General features: G+C 39.5%; 1 protein-coding gene across 1 annotated transcript in view; it reads right to left on the reverse strand.

Moving 5' to 3' along the window:
• DAAM2 (dishevelled associated activator of morphogenesis 2) overlaps positions 1 to 16,577 on the reverse strand; it is a 172,321-nt gene that overhangs the window by 46,601 nt on the left and 109,143 nt on the right. Inside the window, exons 6-11 of the mRNA XM_082276668.1 lie at positions 13,358 to 13,691; positions 5,243 to 5,353; positions 4,075 to 4,178; positions 2,844 to 2,910; positions 1,820 to 1,937; positions 170 to 308 (exon numbers count right to left, since the gene is read on the reverse strand). Coding sequence (XP_082132794.1) covers positions 170 to 308; positions 1,820 to 1,937; positions 2,844 to 2,910; positions 4,075 to 4,178; positions 5,243 to 5,353; positions 13,358 to 13,691 — 873 coding nt within the window. The remainder of the gene's footprint in view (positions 1 to 169; positions 309 to 1,819; positions 1,938 to 2,843; positions 2,911 to 4,074; positions 4,179 to 5,242; positions 5,354 to 13,357; positions 13,692 to 16,577) is intronic.

Raw genomic sequence — 16,577 nt, forward strand, 5'->3', positions numbered from 1 at the left:
GTCATTAGAAGGAAACTAGTTAGAAGACTTAACTGCTTAACAAGACAATGAGAAGCTGTAAGTTGAAATAAGAAAGTCCTCACATATGATATTTTATCTCCTAAGCACCTGCACACTGATCATATCCTTATACCTGCATAACAGAAATAATAAATAATAATCAGCTTACATTTTAATGATATTTTTGACATTGAAGTTTTCCAACGGAGCTATATCTGGATCATCTCCTCGTTCATCCTGAAGAACAATTTGTTGGAGTATTCTGTCCAACAGCTGCCACTGCTGGAAGTTTCCTCCATTCCTCTTATCTGTATGGAAAAAAGACCAACCCATGAGAACTTCCAATTCCACACTAAAGTGCACAGACCTGCCAACAAACTGGCATTCTTTCCTTCCCACCTTTCCTCTCAGTCCTGTATGCAATGAATTACAGAACACAAAGACTAACTCTGAACAGTTGTTAGCAGATTATTGATAAACACTTGGCATACTGGAACAGCACATAACAGGCACGGGCAACTTTGTGCCTGATTTGCACATTCAGGCTATGCAACCCTTTTGACAAGCTAGATATAACTTGCACTTTAAATGTCTATAAAAAGGATTCCTTTGTGATAATTAATACTCAGTGCTTTCTGGGGCTTCATGTTGAGGGCACTGTAAAAACAATGAGATGTTCTATCTGCATGCTTGGTTATCTGCAGGTCAGTAAAAAACTCAAGTGGCATGAAAAATTCGTAAAACATGACCGGAAAGTGTGGAGATACAGAACAGAAATTGACTGGGGACTGAAAGGGGCTGACAGAAAGGGACTGATCCCATGGATATCAAAACAGAGGAGCCAGAACAACATAAAGTTCACCTCAGCTCTCTAAGTTACATGACCTATATCTTTAGATTCTTTATAACTGCTCCAGTACAATCCTGTCCTGGCCTAACAGGATTTAGTCCTTCTGCCACCAAAAATCCCAGTCAATATGTAAAGCTCAAGTGCTGTTCTAAAGAGTAATATCAAAGAGGCCACTGAGACAAAGTGTTGTTCGAATTTGTGCACAGCAGTACTTGAATCTAATGAGAGCCTGAGAACATTTCACATTACTTTCTGAAAAGCACACCATAGTACATCTCCCTCATGCTCCCTTCTCAATCTGACTGCTCAAATATGGACGAAAGTAATGGAAGACCAGCACCTCACACATAACAGGGTGAAGGCAGGCAGTTCTTTAGTGATCTTGCTGTTATATTCTGGATGCATAACTGGATTATTTAATTGCAGTTAACAAGAAGATTCTTATCACTTCCTTTGGAAACAAATGCCAATATTATTTTTCACTTTGAGTTTAGTAGCTCTCCATTGATGCATTGCCATGAGATAGCAGCCTGAAGACTTATTGTGGAATTTCCCAGTGGCAGAACAGCTTTCAGTACTGTGCTGTTTCACCAGAAAAAATCCTCAGTGTCTTTTTTTAATATTCAAAATGCTATCTATTTCTGGGAATTCCCTGATCTACAGCACAAGGAGTCTTTTTTAAAACTTCAAATTTAAAATCATTAAAAGCTTTGTCAATGACTAGCTGGAATGTCTCAGCCACTTAATTTTATTTGCAAGTGCAGAGAGGTCAAACTGCTGCCCTAAGTATTGCGACAAAAATTTTGCTGGATGGAGTCAATGTAAGATACCAAGTTCATCAGCCACAGCCAAGTTCTGAATGGGAGACAAGGGCAGTGTGTGCCCTGCTATCTGTGAACTTGTACATACACCAAAGCTTCACCCAGTTCTCCAATGCCCCTTGCTCTGGCAACCTGTAAATGTACTCACATGGCATCTGCAAGCAGTGCTGGAGGATGGATAACAAATAGGGATAGGCGTCTGTGTGCTTCAATCTCTTCTTGATCAACTCAAACATCTGAGAGGCACTTTTTGTATCAATGTGGATCTGAAGTGAGAGAAGAGGAAAAACCATCCACAGTGAAAGCCTGTTGAACTATGAAAGATCCAGTCAATACAAAGACAGGCAAGTTTTCAGCAATTGGACCTCTGCAAAATCTCCTGCCATGTCCAGTTGCAGGTTCCAGTAACAGATACAAGGATCCTTGACACCAACCTTGTCATCCCTACCCAGTATGGAAAAGATCCCCAAAGTAAAGGGCTAGAAAGGCAGGAGGCATGCAAAGCCACCAAGAAGCTGTTCTGGAACAAGCAAAACATTTGGGTCCTAGGAAGTGGTGGCACAAACAGTAGAAGCTAAGAAAGAAAGGGACAGTTGTTCTGTATCTGTGTGCAGCAAGAGGTGTTCACAAAGAAAGAGGAGACTAAACCATTTGGGACCCTACAGCTTTTTATTGATGCCAGAGGTTGTCTTTGTTTTATGTTCATCTTTAAAATCCATATATTCTAAAATACTGATCCTCTCCACAGGCTCCAAGGCAACAGTCTTCATCAGTTTCATGTAACCTTGGGAAGAGTATCAGAAAATAGCCTAAACTTCACCCATAGTCCTGTAAAGGGGATGTCTGAAACTAGAAGGCATCCAGATCATCAGGACTGAGAAGGTGAGAGCAGGATTGAGAACCTCCTTCACCCCTGAGCATTCAGGCAAACGAAAGAAGTTTTTATCAAAGATACTCATCACAAGTCCTTTGTGTGATCACTGTTTTCATTGTTCACACACCACATATCTCCTACTTGCTAAATGAGAAACAGTGAAAACAAGAGCATTGGCTACTCTCAGCATCAAAGTCAAACGTTAGTTTTAGGGAGCACAAAGGAAATTTGCACCAAGCGTCCTGAGTGGATGCAAGTTCAGCTTTGTCGAGTTCAGGTACTCCAAAGAAAAACTTACCAGGTCAAACCGCTTGGCAAGCTCCAGGTCATCTTCATTTCTGACCATCTCAAAGAAATCTAAATGTCTAAGAGGAAACAGAAAAACAAAACATCTGCCAATGTTCATTGCATGATTCAGACTTAGAAACTAAGTGTGTCACTATAGAAGCAGCAATACCTCAGTTCAGCTAGAACATATGGAAGTTGGCAAGACTTTCCTACACGAAGTGCTGTCACAGGTATGCAAGGCAAGGGGGTCAGTGACAGGCCAAAGGAAAAGGCTCGCAGAGGTGTACACGCTCTGTAACTGTGCCAAGTCACTGTGTTGAGGTAAGATTCAAAAAACCCCAATAAAATAGGAAAGGGACATTATGTTTTTGATTAATGCAATGCCTGCAGTGATCACACATTTCAGAAAAGTCCACACCATACTTGCTAGCCATCTATTAGATCATTAACAAGTTGATTCTTCTTAACAGTGGAGCAGAGGTGCATTCAGTGGACCAGTTCACAGCAGTCTCTAGATATTCCTATTGATAAGCACAGCAGCATGACAGTGTTTGGATCTGGGTGACCTGGTGAGTGACACATTTGAACATCTGGACTTGGTTTACACAGAGACTGGAGCACAGCAGACGATGTGGAGAAAGACTGGGGCACTGTATATATCTGACACAAGAGTCTATGTAATCCAGGCATCCGAGATCCTTGCAAACCTCTGTTATTCTCTTCACTAACTTGCAAAATCCAAAAGTGCCCTAAGCCCCTCCTAAACGCTCCTGGTTGCTGTCCAAAGGAATACAGATTACCTATAGGACAGATTCTCTTATTCTTGTTTATGATGTTGCAGACCAAAAGTAACATTCTGGTTCCAGCTCTGCAGCAAACTGCAGACATACAACTTGGAAACTCAGAACCTGCACTTAGACCATGCATACTCAGTCTCAATGAATTCAGTGGAGGCTTCCCTCCCTCCAACCAGGACATGCTTTTGTTCCAGATTTGCTTCAAGAGAAAGCAATTAGAATTGCTTTAGAATTGCAATGGAGGAAATCTTTTGCCACAGCCTCTGCCAGCTTAGTATGTATATTTCCTACCTCATCTGCTGATGTTAAGGACAAATTTTTTTTTTAATTTTTTTTTTAGGGAGTCAGTTTCAGGAGGAGACCGAGACAGCTGTCTCAAATAAAGAAGAGTTTCTAAGAAGTCTTTCTGTTCATCAGTAGCTGTTGTCCAAAAAGAAGTCTTACCTGTCCAGTGTGGCATTCTCGTGTCCTCTGAGCTTGTCAATGACAGGTTGAATTCCCAGCATTAGGAACTCATATCGGAGGTGCAATCGGAACTCCAAATTGTCCTTAAAAAATGGGGGGAAACCAAGTTATTTGTTTTCAAAAGCTGTCAATCACATTAAAAAAAAATTACTTAAAACTTCAGTTCTTCCCTTTTTAATATTCTCTATCCTGGCACCAAATTCACATGATGATTAATTCCAGTAAAGTAAGTAAAAAAGAAATTAATGCCTTTGCCTCCATTTCACCTAAAAGTACAGGTATGTACTATGAATTTTACATATGCAGTCATAAGGACAGCACAGTCCATGTGGTTCCATAAGGAACAGAAGCTATTGGCTTTTCTCCTGCTAGTCCATTAAAGGTTCCCCTCCTGGTTACAGATGAACAGTATTGCAGTCTTCCTCCTGGTTTTTCTGTTTATTTGTCATAAAACCATATACATAAAATCACATACTCTGACCTTCTGACATCTATTCACTGGGATGTTACAGGATTCCCAGAGACAAAGACGAATACATTGTCAGACAGCTCTCATGAGCTTGTTGTCTGTTGTGGTTTAACCAAAAAAGACAAAAAAGCCCATGTCACAAAAGTAACACTTTTTATGAAATAAATCAGTTTAAACTATCCTCCAGACTCAAAAGGAAGCCTTGTTAATAAAAGTAAAACAACGGGACTTTTTTCTGAAATGTCTCCCTTTGATATTTTAAAATTAAAATGTTTTGAGTTTGGCTTTGAGTCAAAACAACTTAATATTTCAAAACATTTCTGAAGGTAAACCAAAATATTTTCCAAAGAGGCTGAAATAAAAAGGTAAATGCTCTGCAGTTCTTAAAACAAACAAACAAAAAAAACCCCATAACCAAAACAGCAAAAAACCAACCAAGCAACCAAAAAACAACCCAAAGTAAGCACTTCAGTGTAAATAGTCTATGTTATATTGAAGAAGCTTGAAATGAAATAATATGGAACACACTGTAAGACTGATCTGAACAACTGAGCATTATTTTCCACGAACTATATCCACTCACTACCACAAGATTTGTGACTTAATCTACTAACTATTTCCAAGGTAAACTAATTTAAACGTAACATTTTCGAAGGAATTTCCAGGGCAGTGGCTCACCTCACCAGCGCCTGCATTCAGAACAGCGTTGATAAAAGACATGATGGCTGTTTTGAGGTTTACTTCATCTCGGTATCGCCCCATGCTCCGGTCGAGCTCATTTAACAATGACTGAAACAGAACAGCAAACAGCGTTAGAGGACATAAGCCAGTTCCTTGCAGGATAGATTGCACTTCTGTATACAGGGGGAGATAATTGTAAAGAGAAGTTGTCTCTTGAGTAATAAAGCCTATGCCTGAACCTTGAAAGACTTCTCCTTGTTCCTTCACTTACCACCATTTAATATGAAGCAGACAATTATTACCTCTTGGTAAGCTCCTTTTATGGATTTTCAAATCACATACAGCTCCAAAGCTCAAAGCTGAATTACACAACTCCGCTGGAAGTGCAGTTAAGCTCCATTTTCCATGTTACAGACTCATAGAATGGTTTGGGTTAAAAATGACCTTTAAAGATCATCTAGTCCTGACCCCCCTGCCATGGGCAGGGACATCTTTCCACCAAACCAGGTTTCTCAAAGCCCCATCCAGCCTGGCCTTGAAAACTTCCATGGATGAGGCATCTACAACTTTTCTGGCCAACCTGTTCCCAAGCATCTCCACCCTGATCACAAAAAAACCTCTTCCATTTATCCAACCTATGTCTAGCTTCTTACAGTTTAAACCCTTTAGCCCTTGTCCTGCCACTACAGGCCCTGGCAAAATGCCTTTCTCCATCTTTATTATAAGCTCTGTTTATATATTGAAAGGCTGCTGGAAATTCTCCCCAGAGGCTGCATGTCCCCCTGTTAACCAACTAACAGAGGTACTTAGCATTCAGGGGGTGCTCAGCACAGGCATGCTTTTGGTCTAATTTCTGCATACATATTGGTCTTTTACCATAATCTTGTGAACATCAGGAGACAAAGGAGAAAAAGACTAGACAAATAATGTTGGTAGGCTTTGCCTTATTTAGGATTAATTCCACTTGAATATTGACCAAAGAAGTTATATGCAGAAACTGATTAGCCATGAAAGCAACTCTACTTTTAGCTTTGTACTGATCATCATTAATCTTCTCTTCAAGATCTTCTCTGATCAGTTCATAATTCCAGGGATGATTTTCCTTACTGAAAGAGTAACAAATTCCACTTGAGATCTGCCAGTTCAACTGTATGAGTTTCACTCCAGCGTTAATAATAAATGCCTCACATTCATATATTTGTTTTGCTGTCACACTAAAAAAGAGAGAATTCTGTTTAGTCTCCCCAGGAAGATGTTATAAGATGTTATATCCCTTTTATAGAGGGATAACAAAGACAAAAATAACTTTTTAATGTTCAGCTCAGCAGACCATCTAAATAACATTTTGAAGCTATGGTGCTGAATAAGGAAGCTCATTTTCCTCTAGTCAGTCTTTTGTCCCTGGGGACTGAAAGTGTTCATTCTTAGCAAAATCCTTCCTCTGCTAGTCATCAGTTTCACAGGTCTATCTTGTCTCCTGTAGAAAGCCAGGGAAATACGTCTCAAGAAACAGGAGGAATATCGTCCTGTGCATTCTTCAGGGGAAAGAATAACCTCTTGGCTTCATGCTCGTTTTTGTGCAAAAATATTTTGACCTATCATACACTGCTACTGACAGCTGTTTTTACATATGAGCATAGTATGTTCATTATCAAACAAGCTTGATTTCATAAACTCCTTGCTCTTGCTACTTCTACATTTCCCAACTGTAATTTTCAAATTTCCCTATTCCAGGCATTTGAGCTTTGATCTCATCCAACATCCCAGTAACTGTGCTATGACCAAATAATATTTTGCTAGAAATGGGAACCAGTCTTACCTAAAAGCACATGAAATGCCCTACTGAGCCAGGCTGGTGGTCAGCTCAATCCAGCATCCTAACAGTGACAAGCAGAAACTATTTGAGAAGTCTTTAAATTCACAAAAAAAACTAACTGCTCAACTTGACAAACAAGCAGAAGTGAAATAAATGAGGGAATTTTATTCTGTTACCACCAGCTTTGACACTGAAATCCAAAGCACATGTGCTTTCTTAGAAGAATTGAATTAGCCATCACTACAGAAGCATCAAAACCAAGGATGATTTTGCTGGTTTTCTTCAGAGGCTTCATTCCTGTCATATTTTCTCACAGACTTACGTCTGTGAGAACAAAAACGAAAGTTTTCTATCCCCCATTTTAGAGCACTGAACTACGAGCAGAATGCACTGGGAGGCAAACCAAATTCAGGGCAAGAAAACCCAAAACCCTTTGTTGCACTAATCTAATTGAAGAGCAGCACATCTTCATGTAATTGTTCAGCTTGACAAGGAAACACTGTAAGTTCTTGTAATTCCTAAACATCAGAGTCTACACCCACATACTGTGGCCAAACTCCAATATCTCCAACTCTTTGCAAATGGCTGAGGTTCAAATCTTCACTTGAACATTTCCTGTGAAAAAAGGTTTCACCACACCTCTTGGCAGCCAGTTCTGTGGCCCAGCTGATCTTATGGTTATAAAGGTTTTTCCTACTATTCAAGCAAAACTTTCCTCGCTTAATCCCATTATTCCTCCTCACTGACAACCAGTAGGGTTTCATTCAATCTGCAGCAAACCTCAAAAGGCTTTGGCTGAGCCCTCAAGGGAAGAAGGAAATCAAGGGGGAATACAGCCTTTTAACATGTTCCTTGTTAGATCCTCTACTACAACTCCAAATTGATCAGATTTCTCCTTACAAATTATGGTCTGTACTGACAGTGTTTAACACAAACCAGGCAAGGGGGCTCTGGAAGGAATGCTCCTGACCTCCACTTTTTTAACTGACAATATCAAACTTTCTTTATTCATTCACCTCAAGCTTCAAAACTTCTAGCAGCATTAAGGAGGAAAACAAGAGTTTTCTGCCCAGAGCAGCCCAGTTAATATTTCCATTGGCAAGTGAAATCAGTTTCTTTCAGTATCTAACCTAGGTTCTCTCAAGACTAAAAGAGAAATTCTTTCTCCCCACAGGGATCCACAGCTAGATGAGTGTTTTAAATAGCAAGCTATGCTGGAAGAGCACTGGAACATCCTGATAAACTTTTTGGGCCAAGAGACCATTACGAATTTGCAATACTACTTTGTCTCAAAACATGGCATGTTAAAAAGTATAATGTGCTTCAATGTCATGACACAGAAAAAAGGAGGGGAAGCAGCAAGCATAACAATAATCAGAAAGGCAACAGCTTAGGGAAGAGACAGATTGTGTCCCTTTCCAGTCATAAATAGGATAATTCAGACATGAAAAACTTTAAAATCAGAGACTCTTCTTTCTCAGTTTTCATAGCATTTTATAAAACTCCATCTTCACAAGAAAAAAAACCCAACAAGATAAAGGAACATTTTTATGATCACACAGTGAGCCAGTGACAGAATTACACTAGTACTGATTCTGAATTCATCACATGGAAAAATATCCCAGCAAGGACAACAAGGCCTCATCTTCCTAATTCTACATTTTTGCTCTGAGGATTTATTGCTTGGATTTCAAGTGTTTTCTTTCATCTCTCTTCTTTAAGGGACAGAGTAGGATTTGTAGGCAAAGTAGCATGTTTCAAACAATTGGATGAAGACAGAGTTTTCCAGATTGCCTCAGGGAGGAGATTGAAGGCATGGCCTTATGCTATTGTGGTATTTGAGTAAAGAAGGAGTATTACTCTGAAGAGGATAATTTTCAAGGAATATCTTAAGATGAACTACACACTGCCCTGTTGGACATTAAAGTGAGAATCATTCCAGGCAGAAGGGACTAATAAAAGGGTTGACAATTAAAGCAAGCAAAGGGATAAGCTCAGGCAAGATGATGTGGAAAATGTCAGAAAATAGGAATAATGACTATATAAATTGAGACACAAACATAAAGTATAGAATCTTCTTGGAAATACTGAGACAAAGATGATTTTGGTAGACCTATAAACACACTGAATATCAAAGACAGGGTGAAGTTGCAGTACAAAAAGGCAATTGGGTGAATACTGGAGCCTTAACAAAAAAGAGTAAGCTCTGGAGAATGTCCCCAGGGCTTTAAAGTGAATCCCAACTGAAGCTAGGGACTGACAGTTGCAGTCAGTAGACAAAATGCTGGCAATTTAGAAACAAATAATATTTTACATCAGTTTCAATTCAGGGTAAAATATGAAATTTTTTGTTAAGGAAATAGTTCTTCATATTCATATAAGTTCTATATATATTTTCCATTAACTTCAGAAAAAAAAAAAAAAGAAAGAACACATCAAGAAGCAAAGACATCCTTTTTGAAGTATTTCAGCAGAGTTTGATTAATGGTCTTCAGCTGGTATTACTTGGTGCAATTCAGTTAATTGGGACTAAAAGCATTTATAATGCTCAGGAATCTCACTGCAATTTGAATTTTGACTTCAGATACACAAGTAAAAAACCGTAAGTTTTCTATTCAAGTAATAGGAGCTATTGCAGGACAGAGTAAATGCAAGTTTAGTAAGAACTGTATCTTAATTCACAGCTTTCCTTCTCCACTAATTCATTAGTTGCTGAGTCCTCTGACAAATTTTGGCAACTGTGCCAGGTAGCAGGAGTTGTGTTTAGAACACTGACCAGCAATAAGTTCTTACATCCAACAAAATATGCCATGTTTTATGTTGCTGTGCTAAATACATGATCTTTACAGTCCACCACACTTGTGCAAACTGGATATAATCAGTGTTCCAATCTAAAGTTGTCATCACCAAGTTATTCAGGTGTTCAAATTTTAGATAGCTGTCAGTAAACCATTCTCCTTCTTCTTACAAAAAGGAGTGGAAGGAGAATCATGTACCCCAAATTATTATTCATCACAATGATATTCCTCTTCAAAAGGGAAAAAAATGGTTTTGAGGAAACATAGATCTGGATTAATATTTATTACATTTACCTCCTGATTCCCCAATGGACATAGTGCTGGTCACTACAAATGACATGGGGGAGAGTGGGACACTTAGGTTTACTGCTACCTGCAAGAGCTGAAAATAAATTCAAACAGACAGTATACAAAGTGCCAGCTTTCACAGATGAGGAGGAATAAACTGACAGCAAGATGGCTGAATGGGATGGCAAATATTTTCAACCACTGTTGTCTAGAAGGCAACTTATGCAAAAGCAACACTGGCACTGATATTGTCTGAGGTCAGCATCACCTGTAAGTTTTTTGTTGGACATTCCAATAAAAGTGAGCTCAGTACAATTTCCAGAAAGCCCTGCACTTTTACTTCACAAGAATTGAGTTGATTTCCAAAATTTGAGATTATTTTCCTCTTTATGTTTTTTTTTTATTATTATTATATCTCTACTTTAGCCACTGTCTTGCAGAGCTAGATATAGAGAAAGACTGAGCAGTGCCTTTACAGTTCCCAGCTGTCCTTCCCCCACCAGCTACAATCAGTCTGCAATGATGGACCATAGAGGCAAAGGAATAAATTTCTACTCTGCATAGTTTCTCCTGTTCCTACAGCTTAGTTCACAGTTTTATTACTTTCACAGAAAGAATTCTTGTTTCTTGGTTCTGCCAGATTCCCCACTTGTGGTGGATAGTTTTTAACATAACAGTGTTTTGGTCTGGCTGGTCAAAGTCAAGCTGCAAAGTGTAAAGTTTGCTGCAAGCTCCACATTTTTGGACTCTTCAATACACTGAATGATGCTGCTAGCTGCTCGAGCTGCAGGAACCACAGCCCCCAAAGGATTCAGTTTCACCCCAAAGGGTTCAGTCTCACCCCTAAAGGATATCTTCAGATACTTGCAAACTAGGACTAGGATTAAAAAAGGATAAAAAAAGGCTTTCCTTGTACGCCACATCTTCGATGCTTACAGGAAAGGTATAGAAAAACCATTGTCAGCTCATCCTTCTTTTAAAATGGCTTCCCATATTCAAGTTACAGCTGATGCTTTTCTTGACAATAAGCTGCAAGACCATTCTGAGGCAGAGGTGCAGGGGGGCAAGAGGCAAAGAGGTGTAACACTCTTAATTTTAAGTGCTACAGTGTCAGAGAAACTTCCTCTAAATGGTAAGAAAGACAACCACATTTGTTTCTTCAGGACTTAAAAAAATCCCCAGTCTCTCTGTTAGAAGAATAACGGGATGGATGAGGAATGTCTTTGGATGAACCCTTACCTCCTCAAAATTAAACTCAAGCTATTGCTGAGTGTAGTAGAAAATCCAATTTCAGTCTCTAAACACAAGTAATAGTAATTGCAAACAGGAACACATTCCTTCTGCTAAATCATTTTGGGGATTGGGTGAGGCTTTTTTTTTTACTTAAGAAATAAAAGAGAGAGAGTATCCATTTATCTTTCATTTTTTTAACCCAATGGAAAAGTATTTTGACAAGAGCAGCATTTATGCAAAGTACTTTTCATGAATGTAAGAGACTGGTAAGCACCCACAAATCATTCCACCAGATTCATCAAAAGCTATGACATTTTACCCTGCAATGACTTACCTCAGTTATTCAGTAACTTTTAAATCAACACAGAAACAGAGAGAGAGAGAGAAAACATCCAACTAGGGTAAGCTCAGCATCTATCTCCCTCATGAGCTTATTAAGCAGAGTCAATTGGTCCAGTAATGGCAAGTTAACACAGGACAAGTGTAGTCAGGCTTGTGAGTCACCACTACTTTTTGCTAAGCAGCTCAAGTTATCCCCACCTGTCTCCCAGGTATAAAAGAATGCCATATTAATTCAGGAAGGATTCTTTATTTCAGCTAATTACTAGAGAACAAGCTGACTTTAATTTTTTTTCCTTCTCCTCCACAGGCAGTACCCATTAACCTCCACATCATAGCTCATGTACATGGCTTACTTCTTGCATCTGCACTGCTCATTCCTATCCTACGCCTGTACTAAAGAATGGCAACATATTCTTACAACTACAGCTGTAATCTCTTCACCTACCAAGTTTTACTGTAATTATGATTATCTCTATTGAAATAGGCTCTAGAGCTTCCAACTGAGGCTGAAAGGCCCTCCCTTCCGGAGCCATACATCATACGTGTCACACCTGCGTATCGAAGACACGCATCACGTCTGAATAGACAAGCAGTGCAAACGGGGCAGTGCACATAGAGGCACAGACCTGCCAATGCCAAATACAGGTTAATACCAAACCAAGATCTCCTGCATCCCTGTCCCAGGTCTGAGTCACATCAGTGAATCCCACAGTGCACTTGGTTCTAACACAAGCATTGGCAGCTAGTGGCCATCAGCAGAGACTGTTCCCCCATTCACTTTAACAGTAATTGCAGCCTAAAATCCATTAGCTGAGAAGGAGGTAGGAGATAATGACTGTTAGGCATTGGGATCTAGTGCCTGTTGGTTTACCACCACTCTAATCATTTCACCTATGAAAGAATAGTAAATGGGTGAGGTTATCCCAAAGTTAAGGAGCCACAGCCTCACACACAGCAACAGATTCTGTAATATGTTTTTGTAAAGGCGCTCAGTTCACTGGGAAGAGGAACGCTATAGAAGCAGCCAGTAGTATCCACAATAAAAGCCTGTCACTGACCTACTTCAAGGTCTCTGAGAATGAATTTCCCTTCTATTGTCTGAATGGGAGTTATTTGAGCCAACAGTTGCTAAGTGATGATGATTCACAAGTTGATTGCTAAGTGGCAAGTGAAGTGCCTCATCATTTACATACATCATTTAATTCATTGTCTCCATTATTTAACCCGCAATTGTTTTATTTCTAAATTAAGGATTTAAAATCAGGACAGAGGCTCCTGGAATTCTGTGGCTTCAGCTTCTAGGACAGAAAAAATAATCACCACCTCAGAAATGCCATCGAGTTAAGGTATGAGCAGATTATCATCTTTCATTTAGCCCAGCAAAGCTCCATTTTCAGGCAAAATAGACAGGATTTTAAGTTGGCATTAATGATAAGCAATAGGTCTTGAAATATAAACAAACAAACAAATAAATATATCTAGTGATAATCTATTTGAGGAATTTCCCTTCCTAAAACAAAATTATAAATATTGCCTTTTTACTACTTAGCAAGTTTGCAATATATGCACTATAAAAATCACTCATGGCAGAGATTCCTCATTCTGGATATTTCTGTTAAAGTATCCTCCTCTTACCTGGAATCTTGTCCTTTCTGCAGCATAGACTTGGTAGTGAAGCATGGCCTGCAAGACTTTTTTGTGACCATCTGGTACCAAGCAGACAGCCCCTAGGATCTCCAGCACGGCAATCTTGGTCTTAATGTTCTCAGTCCGTAAGCTCTGGGATATGATGTTGATACTTTCTGGATGGGCCAGGACATGAGCCCGTCCTTGGGAGTTGTTCATCAGTGCCTTGATACACCCTATAACGGATGTGTGGATGCGGCTCTCTGAGGTCTCATAGTCCATGCTCTTCAAGAAGTTCAGCAAACAGCTCAGGCCATCCAGCTCAATAAACCTGGTTACAAACCTGAAAAGAGAAAAACCAGAAAAACAGGTAGGAAGAACAAGGAAAGCAGACCAAAGGCAATTTATTCAAAAGATATCGTATTATTCAACCCTAGATCTTTAAAAGCTGGTTAGTTCTTAGCCTAAATTCACAGAACAATTCCCAGGTTTTCAAGAAAAACAAAGCAAACAAACAAAGAGGGAAAACATTCCAGCTAATAATGGTGTGTTACATAGTTTCAGGGTAATTATATGCTATCACCTTACACTCCTGTTTGGTCTCTGTGTTCTTTGTTGCAGTTACCACCAAACACTGCTGTGGTTCACCCCACCAGCTGCTGCATTTTCAAGGCTGAAGGGATCCTTTCTAATTGTTCCATCTTACACACGTGCTAACACACCCAACACACAGACTTCTCACCACACTTTCAGTTATGAGTTCAGACTATCTTGAAAACCATTTTTAGGCTTAGCTCTAACTTTCAGCCAATACTGCTTGTAGGTTCCACCTCCAGGATTTGGGCACACTGACAAACACATTCCCACTCTCTCCATTAGCCACACTGCCTTTACACTCCAATCCCATGACTTATGTATAGGAATATGTTATATTTAAAAGGGACATGTTCTTCTGTAAATGGTAAAGCCTCTCTGTTTTTGTTGAAAAGCAGGGTTAAAAAATCCAGATGTGTCAATTTAGACCATGCAAACAGCCCTCTAGATAAATCAGTAGAAAAGGATGGAATTAGGCAAGTCAGTTCAAATTCAGTTCATTCTAGCAATGTTTCATTTGAAGTTCCCAGGATTAAAAATGGGGATTCAAGGACATGAAAAGGGCTGCAAATAATTTCTCTAAATTGTATTGTTTACTTCGTGCCTCCTCTAGCATGTTGCTCAGGTAGGTACACTTTTTTTGGAATGTCTGAATGCAAAACCATGTGCACTGCACTTGAATCTTCAGCCTGTAAAAATGTACACCAGCAATGATTTGTCCACGGCCACACTTTGAACAGCATAACACAGAAAGACACTTCAAGCAATTGAAAATGTTGCTAAGAATTGCCACCCGTGCAACAAATTAAAAATACCAAAATTCTGTGTCATTGTGCTTTTACTGAGCCCCTCCTCTTCCCTAATGTACCATATTTCTTTTTCTGTCCACGAGATGCTGCTACTTACAATCAGTAATAATGGAAGCACAATACTGAAAGACCAAATTTCACTGGTCTCTATTCATGTCCCTGTACCAGCAAGTCAAATCCAAGCCATATTAACATTTTTCTGGATAATATGGATTTGACATTTGTATGGTCTTTTGGTGGTTACATTCCACACCACACAGGAATTTTCAGAGTCTACCTGAAAGTTACACTCACTATGCTGATAGATTTGCCAACTTACAGCTTATGTGGGCCAGCAATTTGACCAAAAATATGGAAGAGCCTGGTGCATTCAAAGTTTCAGTCTGAGGTTTGGGTTTTGTCCAAAATTGAATTTCAAAGTGACTATCGGAGTAAGGGCACACAGGAACACGTGCACACCAAAAATGAAAACATGGTTTAACTGAACCCTGCTAAGACAATCTGCCAAGTTTCACACAGGTCTGATTGCACATTCTTTGGATGCATCATTTTTTCTACCCTAACAAATCACAGGAGTATAAGCCCCTCTTTCTCCTGGCCCAAGAGCATCATTGGCATTGTGCACCAGGAATTTGGTAAGTCACCCTAAGCAGTTTGTTATTCCAACTGATTACAGAAAGATTCAGACTTAATTAAGTTTCTGTAATGCATTTAGCTGCTAGCTTGACAAAGAAGACTTAAACAAGTGCATTCATAGCTAAAAGAGTTGCTGCAAAGGATTTGTTTGGAAACAAAGTAAGCACAAACTCAGTGTGTAACTAAACAATTACGCCAATGAATTCTGGTCAATTCCCCAGGCCTAAAGGGGAGAGTTGCTGCTGTCTCCACTATAGAGGGGCTACTTTAAATTCTCCTTCTCCTCCTTACCTTCAAAGTTCCATTCTCTACTTTATCTATTCCCTCTGTCTTTTGGGGGCTGGGGGAAAGAGACAATTTTTTTTCCCCATTCCTTTAACTTCGAGGGCTGAGGGAAGACTTAAGATGAGTATGTTTCTGAAGTTATAGAGCAATACTGATGGAAACATCCTAAGAAGCAGGAGAGCAAAGGTCCCCTAAATGCACTTTTGGATAAAACACACGATTGTATGACAAGACAAACAAGGCACCGCAATCTGCATGTATTTTAGCCTGCTCTGATGACCATGTGAAAAAAAATGGTAAACGCACAAAAGTCACATTGTCCCAATTAAATACAAACTCTCACTAAATTCACTGGCAGAGCAATTTTTCTAGGACTGTTAGGATGAGGTCATTCCAAAAAAGGGGCATGCGCTGGAAAGTGGTGTGTGTCACAAAACTTGATTAATGACATAATTTAAAACAATGTTGGGACTTTCCTGTACTATTCCTAGCCCAGAGAGCAAACAGTGAGCTGTGTAACTCAATAGCAAGCAAAGCCAAGTATCTTTCTATTTCAGCTGCAATCAGAAGCAGGAATCAAATTATGATTTTCATCTTCCTTTTTCTAAACACTTAGTTCCTTATTCTCTAGAAAAGCCAGAAACCATGCTGGGGGAGGTAAAGAAAAGGCAAAAGCAGTTTCTGGCCCAACAGATACTCTCAGTATGAGGATTTGCTTGGTGTGGGGAGGTGTGTGAGTAAATGTCTGTAGGGGCTAGAAAAAGTGGGAGTTTAGCTGACAGCCCGAGAGCCACAATCCTCACACTGTTTGGTGTTTGTGCATCTGTCTGCCTCTAAGCAGATGCTTGTGTGTGTATGTGCAAAAGCAAAGTCAACCTAAACCAGTAAAGAACCTTCTCACACAC

The sequence above is a fragment of the Coloeus monedula genome (assembly GCF_965178545.1).
Source record: "Coloeus monedula genome assembly, chromosome: 2".
NCBI lineage: Eukaryota > Metazoa > Chordata > Aves > Passeriformes > Corvidae > Coloeus > Coloeus monedula.